At 42.0% G+C, this 20960-nt stretch overlaps 1 protein-coding gene across 1 annotated transcript in view; it reads right to left on the bottom strand.

Annotated features, from left to right (window-relative positions):
- Positions 1-20960, bottom strand: part of WDFY3 (WD repeat and FYVE domain containing 3) — a 129759-nt gene that overhangs the window by 60606 nt on the left and 48193 nt on the right. Inside the window, exons 14-23 of the mRNA XM_074154371.1 lie at positions 18929-19143; positions 18255-18371; positions 15931-16158; positions 13109-13209; positions 12143-12361; positions 7692-7873; positions 5952-6183; positions 2454-2614; positions 1522-1633; positions 913-1103 (exon numbers count right to left, since the gene is read on the bottom strand). Of these exons, the coding sequence (XP_074010472.1) occupies positions 913-1103; positions 1522-1633; positions 2454-2614; positions 5952-6183; positions 7692-7873; positions 12143-12361; positions 13109-13209; positions 15931-16158; positions 18255-18371; positions 18929-19143 (1758 nt within the window). The remainder of the gene's footprint in view (positions 1-912; positions 1104-1521; positions 1634-2453; positions 2615-5951; positions 6184-7691; positions 7874-12142; positions 12362-13108; positions 13210-15930; positions 16159-18254; positions 18372-18928; positions 19144-20960) is intronic.

Genomic DNA, 20960 nt, shown 5'->3' with positions numbered 1-20960 from the left:
AATATCTCAAGGGAAGGGGCCTCAACCACCTCCCTGGGCAACCTGTTCCAGTGTTCCACCACCCTCAGAGTAAAGAACTTTTTCCTAATATCCAATCTAAATCTCCCTTTCTCCAACTTAAAACCAATGCCCCTCGTCCTGTCACTGCAGGCCTTTGTAAACAGACCCTCCCCAGCCTTCCTGTAGGCCCCCCTCAGGGACTGGAAGGCCGCTATGAGGTCTCCCCGGAGCCTCCTCTTCTCCAGGAATTACATGGAATAATATGTTTTGATGCAACTATATTAGTCATTAGTATTATAAGGTTTGTAAATACACTGCCCAAACCACAGCACCAAAAACAAAAAAACAAGTTTTGTTTCAGTAAAGCATTTTTCATAAGAAATGTAAAGTCAGTTAACCAGTCCTTCCGCCTAACTGACTGCACTTTCCCTATCCCGATGGAGAATTAAGAAGCCTTCGGCTTGAAAGCAAATAGTATCACTAACTATAAAGTCTGTGCAGTATCCTCAAAATGGTGATTCTAGAAGTCCACTTGCTCAGTTTTCTTCGTGTGTCCCTATCCTCCTCTCTTGCTGGCAGGTCACGGAGACAGAAACTCCCAGGCTTGCAGGAGTGTGTTCACAATCAAGGGAAAAGAATCACCAAAGTGCCATAGTTGGGCTCTTCCTTGCTATTAATAAAAGCTCAGTTTCAGCAAAGTAGCTAAACGTGTACAACTGCTTAGCAAAACTTTCCACCCTCTCCTTTAAAAGCCATCCTAAATAACTATCTATGCTAATTAGCCAAGAGCTCAGTAAAATTAAGAGCAGAAACCCAGGTCACTACACCAGAACAAGGAATTTCCATGGGAACTACTAGGAGAGACAGTGCAATTCAATCAGCCTGGTCTGTTTTAAGACGTTTCTTACATACCTGGTAACCTCTGATTCTTTCCATTTCTTTGCTGGCTAGTGGATTGCTCTTTACCACACAGACCAAGGCCTTCACAGCTGCATACAACCCCTCTACATCCGATGCCATGGCTACAAGTCCCAAAATAGCAGCAGCTCCACCAATGTACTGCAGTGTAGTGGCAACAGGCTTGGGGACGAATGTTCTCACTCCTGAGCATAGGCAGAGAATATAAATTTAAATAACAGCAAGTCTAACTCTTGTAGAAAATCATTGTGAATCCATACAAGTAATTTGCATTCTAGCATTGCTTGAATTATGAAAATAATATCAGTAGAAGAACTACGGCAACTCAGAAGAAGAGGTGAAGGAAATATTGCACTGGAAAATATAGTTTATGACCTAAGGTAAAGTAATTAAGTATATTTTCATAATGCTAACTCATATAAACTGAAACAAGCATCCCATGTTAGTAAAAAAAAAAAGTCTGTATAATATAAAAACGTTAAATAAATTTAACAATGTACCATTAACATTCATCAACGACATGATTTATCTTCTAGACCTAAGCTTTTATTGACAAATAATTAATAATTTTTAAACATAAGAATTCTCAAGTGCTCAGCTCACCCAAATATCCTATCAAAGCTGCACCGATGGAGCGTGCTGGTCCATTCAAATGCCCTGCTGAGTTATGTAGCAGCTTCACAGGTGTGGCATTTTCATGAGAAGAAATAGCCAGCTGAAGAAAACAAGAAAAAAAGCAGGGGCTAAAGGGAAAAGTTGGGTTTTTTTTGTTTTTTTGTTTTTTTTGTTTCTTTTTTAATGCACGCCTGAATATAACTTGTGTAGGGGGGATTCACGGCTTCTCTAGGCAATCTTCTTCCAGTGTCTCACCACCTTCAGAGTAAAAAGTTTCATCCTTATGCCCAATCTAAATCCACCTTGCAATTTAAAACCATTGCCCCTTGTCCTGTCACTACACATTCTGGTAAAAAGTCTCTCTCCATTGTTCTTACAAGCCCCCTGAAGGTATTGAAGGGCTGCAATGGGGTCTTCTCTGAGCCTTCTCTTTTTCAGGTTGACCCACCCCAGCTCTCTCAGCCTTTCTTCACAGATGGTACTTTGAGCAAATAATTCAGTGACTTTTAACATATTTTGAAAAAAAATGTAAAGCAATATTCTGGTTTCCAAATCTGAATCACAGTCAGAGGACTAAACTATCAGTTTCATTCATCTGCAACAGTAGAAATACTGTTCAACAACAGAATCTTAACTGTTTGTCAACAGGATTACAATTGCCATCTACATTAAAAAGCAAAAATACCCTCAAAAGGTGCTAAAATACATAGCTACTAGTAACGCGAATAAAATCTCGGAGTACAATCTCCTTCAATTTTTTTGTAATTTTTTTTTTTTTTTAAATGTGAAAGCGGATTATGGGCAACTCTTCTAACAAGTACGTTATTGCTCCCGGTTGCATTGAGCAAATTGCCTTGAAAGAAGTTAAAAGAAAGGAACAAACAAGTAGTACACATTAACCAACTCATCTCCCAACATACCTGTTTGGCAATGGCTTTACTATCCAACTTGTTGTAAATTTTCCTTATTTTTGCCACTGTAAATGAAGAAACTGAAAGCGCATAGAGGCCAAAAGAAACCTTCTCTTCCGGTACCAAAGATACTGGAGATGGATTGATTCCTTCAGACTTTGAATCTTTGCCTTAAAGACAAAATAAAAGTTCATTTCAGTAATAGCACTGCTTTTCAATTTCAAGAGTAAAAAGTTTTAAGCAAATTATATTGCAGAACAGATATTATAGAAAGGTTTTACATATAGCTGAGATATGATATTGTCTTTACATACTTCCTTGCTGTACCAAAGAGCAGTTTGATAGCATACAAGTCGTGGAATAAATTTGCTACTTAATACAAAAGGGCAATGCACATCAAACATTTCCTTTCAAGGTCTACAATATTAACGTGTAACGGCAACTGGCAGCCTGTGGCTTGGCCAAGCAATAGAATCGCAGGAGATCACAGAACGATATGGGGTTAGAAGGGACCTCTGGAGATCATCGAGTCCAACCCCCCTGCCAAAGCAGGTCCACCCAAAGCAGGTTGCACAGGAACGTGTCCAGGCGGGGTTTGAATGTCTCCAGAGAAGGAGACTCCACCACGTCCCTGGGCAGCCCGTAAGAAGATGTGGTGCTCCCTCATCTGAATTTTTGGAAGCCAATATTACTCCTGTACTCAATTTGGGCTGTTCACTTCTCTTCTCACCACAAGAAAAACAAAGTAAACAAAACCCAGACTATTTGGTACCTCTGCATCTTTGCCTGCGACAACAGGCTTTTTACAACAGTTTGTGAGAAAAAAAACCACTTTAGAGAATGGTACAAGAGATGCAAGACTGAATAAAGACCAAAAGGCCCAGGCATTCAAGAGAATATGTAACTGTATCTTTAATATTTCCTGTGCACTGCTCCGAAAGTGGATGCTTGTTGTGAGGCACTGCAAGCACTATGATTGACAGCTGCCTACAAAAGCTCAGAGGAAGCCTGCAAAACTCACCACCTGAAAGCTCAACATAGACATTCACTTCTGCATCTTCATTCCAGGTCAAAAGGTACCTGCAATTCTAGTGAAACACGTTAACAGAATTAAAAAAGCATGAAGGCTCCTCACCTAACACTGAAACGAGTGAGAAGCTGGGTGTCTACATTGGCTGAACCAGGACTGAGTCTCTGTCAAGTCTCACTTGAGAGAGGGTTTCAGAGTCTTGGTCTCCCCATAAATGAATCCTCATTGGATCCTCTGCTCACACAGATGCCCTGAGAACATTCCTCCATTTCAGTGAACAGACAAAAGAATTCCTTCTCCTGAGCTAGCAACTGTTCTCTGAGAGGTCCTTCCAAGACTTAAAGAATATCAGGTTTTCCATTTTACTTAAACATGGGACAAATTCTCAGAAGATGGCAATCTTGGTCACTGAAAACAGGGACAAAACTTCTGAAAGAAGCATTGCACGGGCAAATGGCAATTTGGAACATAATTTCCCTGTAAAGGACAACAGCAGAAGACTGCAAGGGCTCTTCTCTTCTCCTGGATTCCCACAAATAATCATTACACTAAGGAAAAACAAGCATTTTGGAAAAAGAGAGGCCAAGAGAAAAGGGTAAGATCCAGAGATTCACGCGGCACCCCCTAAACTCCTTAGGTTTGGCAGAGTGCACATGAAGTGTCCCCAAAGAGAAACACACCCTTTGTTCTGGAGCAGACCACTCCTGAAATACAACAAACTGAGCAAAGCTTGTGTGGGGAAAAAATGCACCACCACGCTGGAAAAAGTCAGTCTATTAAGAAATTAAGAATTCTTTTAAATTACTGCAGTGCTTCCTGGTGAACATGGCCTTACCAGGAAGATGTTTAATTATCAGAAGTGAATGAACAAATTCCAATTAATGGAATTTTCTTTGGCTAATTCAGTAATTAAAGCTTGCACACCACCAGTCAAAATGCCTTCCAGGAGAAATGACAATTGACTAGCAGATACCTAAATCCAGAGTTGCTTGCCAGGTTTGTCCAGCTATCAAAAAAGCAAGCGCGTGACACAGATCTGTACATGACAAAATTGAATTCTTTGAAGTTTTTCAGTCAAGATGGGCAAGGAAAGCTATCTTCTTTTTCATGATACTTCGTTCTTTCACAGCCTGAACATCATCTACATTTGAGGGGGGTGGGGGTGTCTGTCACCACTCTAGGGAAAGCTTTCGCCACGAAAAGCATGACTGTGCACTCCCTCTACAGACTTTTGTTTTCCTACCACTCTTATCACTCACTGCCTCCTTCCTTGAGAAGGTGACAGTTTCTCTCCAGAAGAGCTGAAGAGCATTATGGTCCTCATGGGGAAAGACAATGCAAGGACAAGACGACTTGATGTGTTCCCCATTTTTATTTATGTTTCACTGAAAAACCCTGTGAGAGCCAGGTAAAGTAAAGAATATCTTCTGACATAATAGTGATGTCAGCGAGGAGGTACTCTAATTGCACAGGAAGACAACGAGCTCTACAGAACCAGAAAAATCTCGGTATTGACAGTGCCTCTTACCAGAGCTAATGAAGAATCTGTTGTCTGATTAAAAACAGGGCTACGGACACACATTTCTAACAAGGTTATTCACATCTCTTTGTGTTGCACTCCCCTCAATTTCAAACAAGAACACCTGTTTGTATGTAACAGAATTGCCCACATTTGTTCACAACGAACGCCTAAAGACTATTGGCTGCACCACGATCCCCCTCTGATTATTTATTTTTTTTTTCTCAGTTGACCTATTTCCTCAGTTGACCTAAGCAAACAGCAATAGAACAAGAGGGAATGGCTTCAAGCTCCAACAGGGTAGGTTTAGACTGGACATTAGGAAGAAGTTCTTCACAGAAAGAGTGGTCAGACACTGGAACAGGCTGCCCAGGGAGGTGGTTGAGGCACCATCCCTGAATGTGTTTAAGAGTCGCTTAGATGTGGTGTTGGGGGATATGGTGTAGGGGAGAACTTTGTAGAGTAGGGTAGATGGTTGGACTCGATGATCCCAAGGGTCTTTTCCAACCTGAATGATTCTATGATTCTATTTAACCCCTTTAAACAATGACATTTCAAGACAGCTGTGTTTAAAGTATAGAATACATTGCAGGTTTGCAAATGAATGCTATTGCCAGAAACTGACAAGTTAGAATGCCTTTCCAATTTCACTTTCTACAGATAAATATAATATACAGTAAGAATAATGACAGCCTCGAGCATTTCTAACTCGTTTAAAACCAAAGTGAGGAATACAAGCACTTCTGTCATATCTCAGTACAAGAACTACCAGTTGTTAAAACAGTAATTTGGATTTTTATTATCCTCTTCAATAGCAGCTACTGCTCTTCTTCCTAGGAACAGCTAGTTTTTCCTCTCTGCTACCATATACTCTCTTTTCTCACTTCTGCCAAGATGCATGCAGAAGATTCCACTACACCTGGGCCAAGCTCCGAGGTGCCATTTGAATTGTACTTACATGGTACATATACTGCTTGAAAGCTTCCCACGTAATTTGGTCCCAGCTCATAAATGGTGCTAACACCCGGGGCAGGCAAAACTTCCTCCAGGAAGTGCGTAGGGCCCAAGCGCCACACTAAGGAAGAGAGCTGGCGCTGCGCGGGGGGGGTGCCAATATAGGCATAAACAGTGCTGACTACAGGCGGATTGGCAGAACCAGACCCACTAGGACTACTGTGAACATAGTGAAGCTGTAAGGGAGAAAAAAAAAACCACAGTGAAGTTAATGACAGGGCACGGGTACCACCAAAAGAAAGCAGGCAGATCAAAAATCCGGGAAGGCGTTTTGCAAACCAGGGGACGTACCAAATCATTGTTACGTAACTCACGGTGTTACAGTACCACGCAGCAACAGCCAGTGAAGGACATTAACCAGAAGGTAAATGCAAAGATCAGAAGTCAAGCGGCTTTCAAGAGATGAAGGTGTATATGGAAACACGGGATGACAACATGTGAGTTCTATGCTTGAAAACGCTAAAGAACGAGGCTGTATCTTGATTCTAAAACCACGGTGCTCTACGACAGTCATTATTTTTTGCAAAAGCAGTAACACTATCTCATAAACATGTGTTCTTTCTCCTCCTCTTTTAGCCAGTGAAAACATGCCTTTGGTAATTATACTGTTTCGAGCTAAAGTGCAAAGGTGATGAACTTAGTTTGTTAAGATTATCAGACCACAATAAAACAAATACACGAGAGCAAGATGCTGGCCTGCATATAATGACAATAACAATCTCACAGGCATTTTCTATCTACCTCGTAAAAATTCTGTTACAGCTATTGAATGTAGCCACGTATGGCCAGATATATGGTCACGTATTACAGCTATTAGCTGTAAAGTAAAGTTACTATAGTCCTCTTTCTGCAAAAGGAATACTGAAAGGGAAACTTTCAAAGTCAAAATATTGCTTTACCTATAGCAGTACAGTAACTCTAGTTAATTTACACTCCACACCAGGTTTAGCTGACTCCCTTAAGGCCCACACCTGCCAGGTGCTCTTTGGTTATCGGTTACAGGTCAGGAATGCTTTGTGCTCAGTGGACAGGTCCACAGTGCTCTTCACTGCTCTCTGCTTTTGGCTTCTGAGTTTCTTCCACCTTTCAACTAAATGTGTTCCATCTACAACAACAACACTGGACATCTCAGTGGCTGTCACTGGCCACTCACCCTATTTACCCCCTACTTCTGGGGTGGTAAAAGGGTTGGGAAAGGAACAACCTGAATAAATTGGCAAACCTGTCTTACTCTAATCTCCCTATTATTCAAAGTTAGACCTGCTACACGGTCCTGGGATAAGTCTTCTTCAGCTTTTTATGATCCTTCTAATTAATCTAGTCAGCAGCGCAGCCACGCCACACTTGCATTAAATGCAACATGTCCACTTCATTTTAGCACTACTACTGCTCATGCCCGAGAAAGAATTTGCTATCTTTTCCTCTTAACAGGACCAGGGCTGGCTCCAAGCTGTGTAGTGAGCATAGACCCCTATTTGCAAGGCTCTGCATGTCGCGTTTTTTTGGTGGTGGGTTGGGGTTTCTTTGTGTTGTTGTGTTGTGGTTTGGTTTGGTTTTGTGGCGGAGGGGGCAGTGTTGTTTTGTTTTGTTCTCGTTTTGCGTGGGGTTTTTTGCACATATATATCTGCAGAGAGAGAGAAATCACTTCAACCAGTAAAAACGAGGATTTAAAGATTTATTTTACCTTAACCGTGTTAACAAGCTGTCCATCAAGGTAGAGTGCAGCTGTGCTGTTCTTTAGCATGCCTTTACTCATGACGAGAACCAGGTGATGCCACTGGCCTTCCACAATGAGGTCACCACAGCGGAAACGGGCACAACAGGGAAGAATTTCATAAAACGACGATTCCTCACTGAAGTCATCAACTAAAGAAAAAGTACCAGTTAGTGGGCACCAGTAGAAATGCTTTAAGAAGCTAAAAGCAGATGAATAGGTCATCAGACTTTACGCAAAACAATCTACAGCAATACATTAAAGCCAAATTTTTAGAAGGCATGTAGTTAACAAAAGTACAATTACCAAGATATGAATAAAGTCATACAATTAACAAGAATGACTTTAGACTTTCAAATACAAGACCTGAAAGAATGAAATCAGATTTTTTGAGAAAGTATTCAAGACCAAATTGTCAGAGTTAGGCTGAAATCCTTAAATACTTGTACATTAACAAACTAGTATGGTTTTGGTAGCATCAAGGTGTCTCTTCTTCCTTTGCTTTCATTCTCTCTAATAAAATTCTCAGGATACTTTAGACTTTTGACAATTACGTTTTACTTCTCCCCTTCTACTCTCCCTTTGAAATTTATCTGGAATGACTAGTTTGCTCAAGTTTTTGGTAACTTTCTCATGCCCCCATGCAAGTCACAGAAAGATGTTTTGTTGTTTTTCTAAAAAAAGTTTTCACAGCAGTAGTCAGCAAGAAATAACAGATGTCTGTCCAAACTTACAGAGCTATTTTTCACTTTTCTCACACTGTGGGGAGAAAGATACCCATACTTCCCAGACTTTCTCCTCATGCTTTCCCCTGCTCCACTGTGATCTCCTCCACAGGCCCCACTACCTGCTCTCGTGTGGTCCTCTGCAGAGGCTGCAGGTGATCCCTGCTCCGGCGCCTGGAGCACCCTCTCCCCTCCTTCTGCTCTCATCTTGGTGTCCTCGGGGTGCTTTTTCTCACATTTTTTTCCCTTACTCCTCACTCCATAAAGTGTTTTACCCTCTCTTACGTGTGTTTTCCCTTAGGTGCCACCAGCTGCTGGGCTCAGCTATGTCCTGCAGGACGTCAGCCGCAGAGCTGGCCGGAACAGCCCACGTCTGGCCCGGAGCAGCCCTGGCCTCTTCCCACAGAAGCCCCCTCTTGCCCTCCCAGCACCTGGCCACAGACACTCAGTATAAGCTTGCCACTATCTTGCTTAAACAATTCAGTCACACCAAAAAGAAGATACAAGTAAAAAGATCGCCTTTCAAAGCATCTGCATCAGAATCATGCTGAAGTACAAAGCCTAAGTGAAGTTAAAGATAAGGCTGAAAGCCTGAGACGTTTTTTCCTTAAGAAAGACTACAAATATGATGTCTGGCTAGCAAAACACACATCTAGCACAGGCCAGGGGTACTTGTAACTCAAGCCTCAGCATGGTGGCTTCTCCTCTTGTCTTTCTTTTCTAAGGAAAATTAATTTTCTGAAGCGCTGCTACTGAAGGGGTAGCTAAGGGCTGAGACATTGTCTGTTCCTTGTCTGTTCCATTTCAGCTCTGTAACCACAGCAAGTCGCCCTTGCCTTTCCTCTACCGTATCAGAATTCACTGAATTTTCACTGAATTTTTTTTTTAGAGTTGGAAGGGACCATATAGATCATCTAGTCCAACTCCCCTGCTGAAGCAGGATTGCTTAAAGAATGCTACTCAGGACTGCATCCAGGCGGGTCTTGAAAATCTCCAAAGAAGGGGACTCCACAACCTCCCTGGGCAGCCTGTTCCAGGGCTCTGGCACCCTCACCGTGAAGAAATTCTTCCTCATATTCGAGTGGAACCTCCTATGTTCCAACTTGTGCCCGTTGCCCCTTGTCCTGTCACTGGGAACCACTGAAAAGAGTCTGGCTCCCTCCTCCTTCAACCCACCCTTGAGATACTTATAGGCATTAATAAGGTCTCCCCTCAGCCTTCTCTTCTCCAGACTAAAGAGTCCCAGCTCTCTCAGCCTTTCTTCATAAGGGAGATGCTCCAATCCCTTAATCATCTTTGTTGCCCTTCGCTGGACTCTTTCCAGTAGTTCCCTATCCCTCTTGAATTGGGGAGCCCAGAACTGGATGCAATACTCCAGTTGTGGCCTCACCAGTGCAGAGTAGAGGGGGAGAATGACTTCCCTCGACCTACTGGCCACACTCTTCCCTATGCAGCCCAGGATTCCGTTGGCCTTCCTGGCCACAAGAGCACATTGCTTGCTCATTGTCATTTTGCTGTCTACAGAAGTGGAGCCCGGGTTATAAGGCCGCTGACCTGATGCGAGCAGCAGCAGGTCGGGGTGAGACGAGCTGCACCCATGCCTCCATCAGCCATCAACAGCGAGGAGGTGAAGACAAATGCCTGCCTTCCAGACACACGGCCAGAGGAACCCACTCCCAGCCTCTCTGCAGGAGATGCAACCCACAAGCTGCTGGCCACCTATCCCCAACTCACCCACCTATACTCTTCAAGCATGTCCCAGGTCTTTCTTCACTGATGGGTGCTGTATTCTCTTCTCCCGAGTGCTGAAATAGACTTTAGTTCTCAGCACACAATTTTAAATTTCTCTAAAAGGCATTCTTTGACTTCATACCAGAGGGCATAATCAGTTTGCAGGTGCATTAGCTTCTCCATCGCAAAGCAGAATGACCCTCACTCTACCTGAAAGTCCCCGTTCCCCCTCCTCACCCTGCCAAAAAAAAAAAAAAACAACCAAAGACAAAGCTCAAAAATTCTGCACCAGGGAACGCTTCAACAGAAAACAGGAGCTTTTCAGATCTCTCTTCATTCTCTCATATTGAAGGAAAAGAAACCACTAATCCTCTTACCTCAACAGCTGCCTGCACAGGGAGCACACTCACTTCTTCAGAAATAGCACAAGGGAAATGATAAAAGCAGTGTGTTTGGAACCAACTTTCAGATACAAAAATAATCTCAAGTTCTTTTTCTCAGCCAAACACCTCTGAGCACAATTCTCGCTCACAAGAAGGATCCTTAAACCACCCCATTTATTCTTTCAATAGACTGTCAGCACTTCAGTCCCTGTGCTGCTGGGCCTGCCATCTCAGTTCTTCAGGTACTCAACGGTACGCCACCAACTATGACTTAGCCATGACAGGATGGCACTCCAGTAAAGCGAAGTATCCCGCTCAGTTAAAAAACAGCCTTAGAGCCCTTCAGATATTCTCTGATAAAGCCTCTTCAAATCCAATCTCTTTTAAAGAGTTAGATCATAGGGGCTTATGGATTGAAAACACAGGATCTATAGCTCCAGGGCAGGCTAAAGCAATTAATATGAAGATAAACTCATTTAATTCTCTCTTATAATAATTTGGTCTTCTGAGAAAGAAAACTCTGTCAATATCTTTGTAATTTAAGAGGTTTAGTTCCTCCCTTATGCTATAGGTTTTTCAGCTCAAGTTTTAGGTTTTGAACCTGACTTCCACTTAGAGAAACTATGGCAGTTAATGATGCGAATGTCTGCTTACCATTAAAATAAGGAATATTCTGTAACAGTCTACTTTGCTGTTTGGTGTTTGGTGGTTTGTTTTTTTTTAATAATAACAGCTGTATAAATTCTTCATTAGTGCTGCTACTCAAAAGAAAAAAACAGAAGCAGGAACAGATTTTTGATAACTGCTTGTAACCCAGCGTGTTGGTCTGGTAAAGAGATAAGCCTGAAACATATGCAGAAGGCTGTCTTGCTCCTCTCAGCTCCTCCACAGCCACGGTGCGTAAATAACCTGTCAAAACCAACCATTTTTGGAGGCTCTGATGGGGGACAAGGCAGGATACAGGAGATTGCTAAGCCTGAAGCCCCCCCACACCACCAACAGATATCTCCAGCAAATTCACTGGCCTCACCAACTTCACTTAGATCTTCATTGCCCCTCCTGTAATTCCACCTTTGATCACAGACACTGAATGAAGCCACAAACCCTTTCTGAAGGCCGATCACAGCATTAAAACATGAAGTGAATGACTGATTGGCTTCAAAACCGCTTTCACAACCTGCAAGTTTACTATTTCCAAACTTCTTCAAAGCAAAGATAGTTAGCAATTGCACCTCAAGAGGTGATGTCTAAAATGAGTGATACAAGATAAATACAAGGCAAAAACCTTCCAAACCCCAATGATGTAATCCTGCCTTCAAATCTAAAATACTTAGTGTTTTGGCAAAAATTTTTCTTCGTATGCAGGTATCGAATCTTCTTTGGAAATTATAAAAGTTCTTTAATTTCTACATGAATGTTCACATTTTGCGTTTTTCCATTGTCAAAACCCATTAGGAGCTGGTGAAGCTACAACTAAAGTTTCAACACACACAATTCTTCTAGACACTAAGTTCAAAATAAACTTCTTGTCGCATCCCTGTAATATTGTCAGGATTAGCTGATGACACAACACAACTCTTACCATAATTTTGAAGCAATTCTTCTTTAGTTGAAACAATCAAAGACCGGTCTTTCGCTGAGAGGACAATGGCAAGGCATACATGATGCTGCTCTGAGGAGTTTGCACGCCGCACTACAGTAAGAAGTCTCACAGGATGGTTATTAGGAGGTGTACTAAAATGTTCAATACAAAACCAAGTTGAGTAGCTTAAACCAGATGGCGGTGGGAAAAATCTTTCACCTAAAAGCAAAAATGAAAGCCCATTATATAGCTGCAGTAGCTAGTACTTAAGATACCTACTTGTTCCTCTTCCTTTTTTCATATCAGCAGCTCAGTTAGTACCAGCTGTGCTTCCTCAAATTTTTCCTTCATCGACTTCAAAGTTACTACTTTCATTTCTGACTCAAGCTTGAAGGAAAAGCCACATAAAAGTAGCTCAGAGGGGCTTCCTTCAAAACAAAGTAAAGCAAGAGTTGCACACTGTTCCCTCCTATTCTGAAACCAAAAATCAACTCTGATGCTGTGCTTGTTCTGAACAGCCCAGTTTCAGTTCCCTAGGCATAAAAATGTGCAAATGGATCTAGCCCTCAGAAACTACTAATATAATGATAAGATACTTCTTCCATAGGTGTGACTAGCTGAAGAAGACTTTGTTGAAGAAGATCTATCCACCACATGGACTTGACTCCATTGCATCTCCTGGGGGGCTCCCGCAGAACAAAAAGCTCACAGGCTTCAAGTACTGTCTAACTGCAGTAAACCTTCAACTTAAAAAAGGTGCTCAGTCTAAAAACTAACTAAGTGATCACATTCAATTAGCCCCGCAGCATACCGGGTTCCTGTAGGGTGAACAGCACACAAGAAGTTCTCAATTATGAGTGTAAAACATCCAATACCATACTATCATATCACTTCGTGGCTAACAAAGAAATGTAAGAGAACTAAATATCAGATACAAAACACTAATAGTCATACTCAAGTACTTACCAGTTCCAATTCCACTGACAACCGCACCGTCAATAAGTCCTGTTGTAACAGCATTATTTGTAGGCGCATTATGGGGGGCCAAACTTGGCAAGAACAGGCAGCTGGTAAACAGAAGACCAGTTACACACTAGAGTTTATGGAAGTCAATATAACCGGAGTTCAATACAAACAAAATAAAGCCTAGGAAAATATACCATAAGCAGACCATCACTCTCCTTGACTCATGAATACACACTATTCATGAAAAGTAGAAAGGAATTCTCCAGATTTCTCCTTGTGAGGCTAAACAATGTCTCCTGTGCAACGATCTTTGGCAGCCTATGCCTTTGGTGCAAAGGCGCAGAGACTTATGCCCGTGTGGCTCCGTAGCCCAAGATGCTCCCTTGTGGGCAATCATGACTTGCTGCAGCCTTTGAGATGTTCTAGGCTCTCACAGAGACTGGATTAGCTAAATATTCAAAGGATCTGCTAATTGCATACTATGGTGTTCTTATTTTAACTATGAGCGGTCTCACAGTAACATCATATTTGACCTAACTAGCTATGTTTGGTCCTTACAAAAGCCACCGATGCTGTGGACAAAATGGAAACAGATACAAGAAGCACCTCCCTTAAGTGATGGAAGATTTTAAGAGCCCAGACGGTTTCAGCGACCAGCCTACCCAAGCTGGAATGAATCTCCACAGGAGTTCAGATTCCAGTTTGTATAGATTGTCCTACCAGAAGCACAATGACAGCTCTTCCACCTGCTGAAGAACCGTTATTTTGTTGACATTGACACTTGAGCAGGCTAGGTTAAGTATACTGTAGGTAAGTCGCCTGGCAAAGCTAGGAGTTATTTTGTTCTCATGTAAGCTATAGCAAGTTAACTTGACCATCCATCTTGAACGCAACAGCAGTCCATGGTTCTGGTCACTACTATCTTCCTTTTGATTACAGTTTTCACTCTATACTTCTTCCTCTCTCTTGAAAATGTTCTTCTCTGGGTGAATCCTCCATGGTCAATGGTGTTACAAGCACGTTCTCTCTAAGCAGATAACTTGCAAGGCTACGACAATCGTTTAATTCATGAAACACCCAGGCACTTTAAAACAGACCAAAAAGATTTTAGGGTTTTTTTATTGATATAGCAAACTTAGGTGACTTGCTGGAATTACAAGAAGTCACAGCTGCATTATGTGGATTACCTTTGGACATGTTACCAGCACCTACAAATTTCCTGGAGCATCCACAGCGACAATTCATTTTGCTAGCATATTTCAAGTTCTTCTGTCCCAAACATTTTCTTTTACGAAGGATGTGCAACAGAGCTTTGAGCACCATTCCTTTTCAAAGAAAAGTCTGTCCCTGACTATATTAGATATGAAGACTAGATGCAAAACGGGCGCTGCACCCTTTCTTTGCAAAGCTGAAAAGAGAATGCAGAGCCGCAGAACTGCCAAATATCCAAGCTACACGCTGCTCTCAGATCAGCCATCCCAAATAAAGTGGAGCAAGTGCACTAAGATGAAAACGGCTCTGTGGATGGTCATGTCAGGACAGAAACAGATTTAAGAAATACACTAGTATAAATATCGGGTCTGGAAAAAAAAAAAAAAAGACAAGATGAATCATTCTGTCAGGCGGAGCTCTTTCTCAATTTTAAGAAACTGTGGTACAGCTGTGGACAACAGATCATTTCTGCCTCTTCTCACGATTCTTTTAAAAAAGAGACTAACAATAACACTGAGGAGCTACTCATCTCATACAAGAATTTGTCCCGCTCTTTTGGGCTTCCCAGCAGTTGTCATTTTTGGTTGTTCCTGTCACTAAAAAAACCTTTTAATAAAGCTTCTAGTCAAGGTTTTTAAGCTTTTAACCAAGCTTCTGGGGAATTTTGAACCATTACTTATTGTTTGAGGCACCATTCACAATTGTCTGACTTGCATGTACCTCACAACACTGCCCTCTCTGTGATTCCAGCTTTCAGCCTATTTCGAGCCTCTGCCTATGAACCAGTCCGCAGGCAGTTAAAGAATACCTGTTCCTTAGACTATTGGTCTCAATTTTTATGGCAATTTTTGAGATACTTACCCCTTAGCACAGAACATAATGAGTGTTTTGAGGTTTTTCTATTCCATTTTTACAACCAAAAAGACAAAACGTTTTCCTTAAACAGATGCTGAGAACGGTGTAATGTTTTCTTCTTCTGTTAAGTTAAATCATATTACATGATCCTTATAAAGTGCCTTAAACACTCAGCAGGTGTTTAATTGGAAAGAGATAAACAGCAAGTGAAGGTGATGCTGAGTGCTAAAAGAAAGAATGAGCCAAGTATTATATTCAGGCTACACTTCCAGTTAATAATAATTTTTTTTCCCTGTTATTTGACTCAGCTTTGCCGCCTTCGTTGCTTTCCTTCTATTTCTGATTTGCCCACTTCCACATTTCCAAGCTCTTCAGCAATTTTTAGTGGGTTTCAGAGCATTTGGGCCATCTAAATGTCGCACATAAATCCTAGAATAATGGAGTTTCTGTAAGGGTATGCTGCGTTCCTTCATTTTATAAGGCACGTGAAATCCAGAACTGAGATGGTACTACCAACGTTTAGATATATACATGCTTCTGCCTTCACACATGGCAAGCAAGCATATGGTTTCAAGGCATTAATGGATGACACAGTGGAAATCTATGGGGCTTGAATTATTCCTTTCTTTTCTTTAAAGGACTTGTTTCAGGTTTGCAAACAGTCCTTTAAAAACTGCAAGTATTTCTTTGAAAGAAGAAAGTAAGAAAACATTGCACTGTGCCCCACATCATCTGAGAGCACGGTAGGACCTTACCCGAACCCTTCAAGAGATGTGTCAAACTCAATGAATGCTGGTGTAACTGATGATCCGTGAAGCCTGATATCATGTGGCGTTGTCATGGAGACCAGACACTTCACTCTCGTCAGGGGTACTGTGCTCCCTTCTGCTGGCTTGAGCAGGCTCTTGCTTATCCGATAGTGGCTGTCTTCGTGCAGACCGAAGACGCTGTCAGAACCCAGACCTTCCATTGAGGTAACCATGCTATCTAAAGTAGAAGCCAAGAAACAACACAGCATTGCAAAAGGGTGCCATCTTCAGGCTACTTATTTGGACTTTTCAAGTACTGCTTTCAACGCAACAGCTGAACTGTCAATCATCATCAGCTACTCCAGCCTCTCAGTTAGAAGATCACGAGTCGGGAAGTACTGCTGTCATTATGAAAAACATTCAACTGAGGCAGAGAGACGAGCATCTTGTGCAAGGTATTACAGAAAGCCTGTGATAAAGCCAAAAAAATGAGCCAAGAGGCCATCTCATTACATAACATTGGGTAACGTCCCTTTCGCAGAGGCTGTTTCGGACACATTCCTGCTACCTGACTTAACAGGAAAAACTCTGCTTCATTTTTTTCAGATGCAGAAACTCTGAGCTAAAAGCCTCAGAGCTCTCAATAAGCACAGAAGGTCAGTAAGCTTTGCTTAGGAAATTTAACATAACTTGCGGTATTCAGAAGCTAGCCTTGTCTTCTCTTTCCTAGGTTAAAAACTTTTCAGACTCACAATTTCACACTTTCCCCTGTGGTAACACCCTATTAAAAATGATAAATAAAAAAAAGCACTGGCCAAGAGACAACCTGAATCTTTCCTTCTCTCCTCTTTTAAAATGTACGCAACCTGACATAACATGAATTCAGTTATTTTATTTATTTCATTATTTAATACTTGTAATTCAGTACCATCCAGGATACTTTCTAGTTCCTTTTAAATAATTCAAACATTTCATCTAAGGTATTTTTAACGATGCGTTACAACTGGCCATACGACGACTGAGTTGACACAAAGAAATAAATACCACGTGCTTTGAAAACTTATCAGTAATTTCTTTGTATTACCATTTACTGAGACTCTCCTATACTACATGAACAGCTATTCCCAAGCTCTACAACTAAGATAATAATAGGGAAGAGCGTGTGTGGAAGAGAGGTTTGGATCGGCTGAAGGAATCCATCGGTTACAGACATCAGTGCAGTTTATCAGACTGATTCATTAAGCGGCTGGAATAGAGATGTATCTTTCCAGTGTGAAAATCAGTGATGTGGAATTGCTGACAGACTATGAAGTATTCTATCAGATGGATGAACTTCCACGACAGGATACCACACAAAGGTATAATGAAAATTTCCACTGCATACACATATGTACACCTGCCTATAATCTAGGAATATCTAGTTAATATACCTTTGTGAATTGTGAATACCTTACCAGTGTTAATTCCAGGTCTAAAACTGAAATTGAGTTGTCATGGTGTTCCCCCTTCCCTTTTGGTTTTTTTTAAAGCTGATATAAGTCCGTCTTTTTTCTTGAAAATTTTTCAAGTTACTATGCTCATAATTCAACACATGCTTACCACATAGTATTAAATATTTCAATTTTAATATACTAGGAAATTAAACATATTAAAAGCAAGCAACGACTAAAAACATTGATGAAAAGCCAATGAATGGTTAATAAGGGACTGTTGAACTTTAAGTAATTAAAAGTGGGTGTTTCAACTCCAATTTCGACCTCTTTGTAAGAGGAATTATTATTAGATTGAGATTCTGCCAGATGAGGTAAATTGTGCTTTTTTTCTTTTTAATTCTTTCTATTTCTTTCTCATTACTAGTGATGCTAACAATGAGCCAGGTTCTAGTTGAAATAAATAGAATTATGCTTAAGTGTAGGAATTTCAGTTGTTTTATCTGACACCTTACTGAAGCTATGAGAGACATTACATGGATTTAATGATGTGATGTGCCCATGAAAGTATCTGAAAAAAACCGTATTCCTTTTACTGTTAAATAACTACAAATTCAGGATCCAGTCAAGACTTAAAATCAAACTACTATCGTATTTAATAGTTACTGTTCCTAGGATAAAAAATTATAATTACCTCGTTGGATATATATTAAATACAAGTACTACATTCCCTCTGCTTTTAAAACTTTTTCCAGTCAAATTGTTCTGATGATTTCACATTCATACTAAGCTGGGGTGAAGTCAGGTGTTTAGAGATGCTTATCTACAAATTTTACAGAAGTATGCAACTGGGGGATGTCAGCGTAGCATTCTTTACACAAATTTCTAGCACTTCAGCACCTACTTCTCATTTCCGGCTCAAAGCTCAGCGAGCTGGGTTTGTGCACTCGATACTGTTTCAACAGCTTTTTGTCCCAAGCTCCACAATTCAAAGGATTTCCCAAGCGTAAAAATTCCCTAAGAAAGAGAATAAAAAAATTCACAAATCACTTTGTCTATTTATTTGCCGAGAATGACACCAAATCTAACACCATTTTTTAAGAAGACAGTAATTACTTGTAATGAATATAAATTTAACTAAGAAAATAAATTAACTAATGCATAATTACAAGAAACACATTTGATCCATTTTAAACTATTTAAGTTTTGAACACATGCTCTCAAAGGTTGACATTATTTTAACTGATCAAACAGGTTGACATTATTTTAACTGATCAAAAAATTCTGAAAATTCCAAAGACTTGGCAGGAGGCTGCCGCATCCTGTAGGAGGACATCAAGATGCTCATAGATGCCCATTCAGCAAGCTGAACTCATCTGGAAAGGCACACCACAGCCTGAAGTGACCTCAGCTTTGTTTTATCCATGTTTATTTGGCGGGGAGGACAATGTTTATTTGGGGGGACAATGTAAAGTCACTTATGCTCTCTACCAATCCGAGCCATTCACAGCCAGTCAGTGTCAGTGTAGGCAGCAGGGCTCAGCTCAACTGGACTTCCATGCTATTGTTCTCACCTCAACACCATCGGCTGCAGCGCTTGGGAGGCCAGCCTTTCAAACATCCTTTGGAGTGGCGGATGCAGCGAGTGGTCCTCATCAGCCAGAGCAGCGCTGCATCTTTGTAGAAGTCGTGCGTGGAGCCCGGCTTCACACATGACTTGCTGGTTTCTCTCCGTGTGCACTAGGGATTGCAGGATATTGGCCACTGCCAGCTGGAGATCCAGCGCATGCTGAAAGAGAGAAGAGCACACAACCTGAGAAGACGCAAACCCACAAGGCAAATAAAAGACAGCCCTTATGCCTAATAATGAAAAGGAAGCTACCACTACCAATGAATACACACAACATCCTATGCTTAAATATGTGTGTGTGTGTGTGTGTGTGTGTGTGTGTGTGTGTGTGTGTGTGTTCGGGGTGTGTGCGCACACGAGTGTGAAGAGGCACTTCCATCTCTTTATGAAAAAAGATAGTAAGTTATATGAAGGATTACCACGACTATTACAAAGAAAAACAATTCAGGTAGAGATGGTTAAACAAAACTCTCCTTGTCAGTTCACAAGTTCTATGTGCTTAGAGTGTACTAAAAACTTTTATTTTTGTGATGTTAAGCTATTCCTAGTAACTTAGCATAGAACTATTTAGGTTGGAAAAGACCCTTAAGATCATGGAGTCCAACCATTAACCCAGCACTGTGAAGTCCATCACATGTCCCTAAGTGCCACATGTCTTTAAATACCTCCAGGGATGGTGACTCAACCGGTGACTGTTCCAATGCTTGACAACCCTTTCAGTGAAGAAATTTTTCCTAATACCCAATCTGAACCTCCCCTGGTGCAACTTGAGGCCATTTCCTCTCATCCTATTGCCTGTGACTCGGGAAAAGAGACCAACACCCACCTTGCTACACCCTTCTTTCAGGTAAGTGTAGAATGATAAGGTCTCCCCTCAGCCTCCTTTTCTCCAGGCTAAACAACCCCAGCTCCCTCAGCCTCTCCTCATAAGACTTGTGCTCCAGACCCCTCACCAGCCTTGTTGCTCTTCTCTGGACACTCTCCAGCAGCTCAATGTCTTTTTTGTGGGAAGGGCCCACAACTGGACACAGCACTCGAGGTGGGGCCTCACCAGTGCCCAGGACAGGGGGACCATCACCTCCCGAGTCCTACTCACCACGCTATTCTTGATCCAGGCCAGGATGCTGGTGGCCTTCTTGGCCACCTGGGCACACTGCTGGCTCATGTTCAGCCCACAGTCCACCAACACCCCCAGGTCCTTTTCTGCCAGGCAGCTCCAGCCACTCTGCCCCAAGCCTGTAGCGCTGCAGGGGGTTGGTGTGACCCAAGGGCAGGACCCAGCACTTGGCCTTGTTGAACCTCATCCCATTGGCCTTGGCCCATCCTGTCCAGATCCCTCTGTAGAGCCCTCCTACCCTCCAGCAGATCCACACTCCCACCCAACTTGGTGTCATCTGCAAACTCACTGAGGGTGCCTTCAATCCCCTCCTCTGTATCATTGCTAAAGGTATTAAACAGAACTGGCCCCAGTACTGAGCCCTGGGGAACACCACTTGTGACCGGCCAGCAGCTGGATTTCACTCCATTCACCACAACTCTTTGGGGCCGGCCATCCAGCCAGTTCTTTACCCAGCAAAGAGTACACTTGTCCAAGCCATGAGCAGCCAGGTTCTCTAGCAGAATGCTGTGGGAAACACTGTCAAAGACTTTACCAAAATCCAGGTAAACCACATCCACAGCCTTTTTCTCATCCACTAAGTCGGTCACCTTTTCATAGAAGGAGATCAGGTCAGTAAAGTAGGACCCGCCTTTCATAAACCTGTGCTGACTGGGCCTGATCACCTGGTTGTCCTGTATGTGCTGTGTGATGGCGCTCAAAATGATCTGCTCCATAACCTTCCCTGGCATCGAGGTCAGACTGACAGGCCTGTAGTACCCCGGATTCTCCTTCCTGTCCTACTTGTAGACAGGCGTCCCATTTGATAACCTCCAGCCAACTGGGACATCCCTGGTTAGCCAGAACTGCTGACAAATGA

The sequence above is a fragment of the Numenius arquata genome, chromosome 10 (assembly GCF_964106895.1).
Source record: "Numenius arquata chromosome 10, bNumArq3.hap1.1, whole genome shotgun sequence".
Classification (NCBI taxonomy): domain Eukaryota; kingdom Metazoa; phylum Chordata; class Aves; order Charadriiformes; family Scolopacidae; genus Numenius; species Numenius arquata.
Note: the sequence above shows the minus strand (reverse complement) of the source record. Positions and strands in the feature narration are given on the sequence as shown.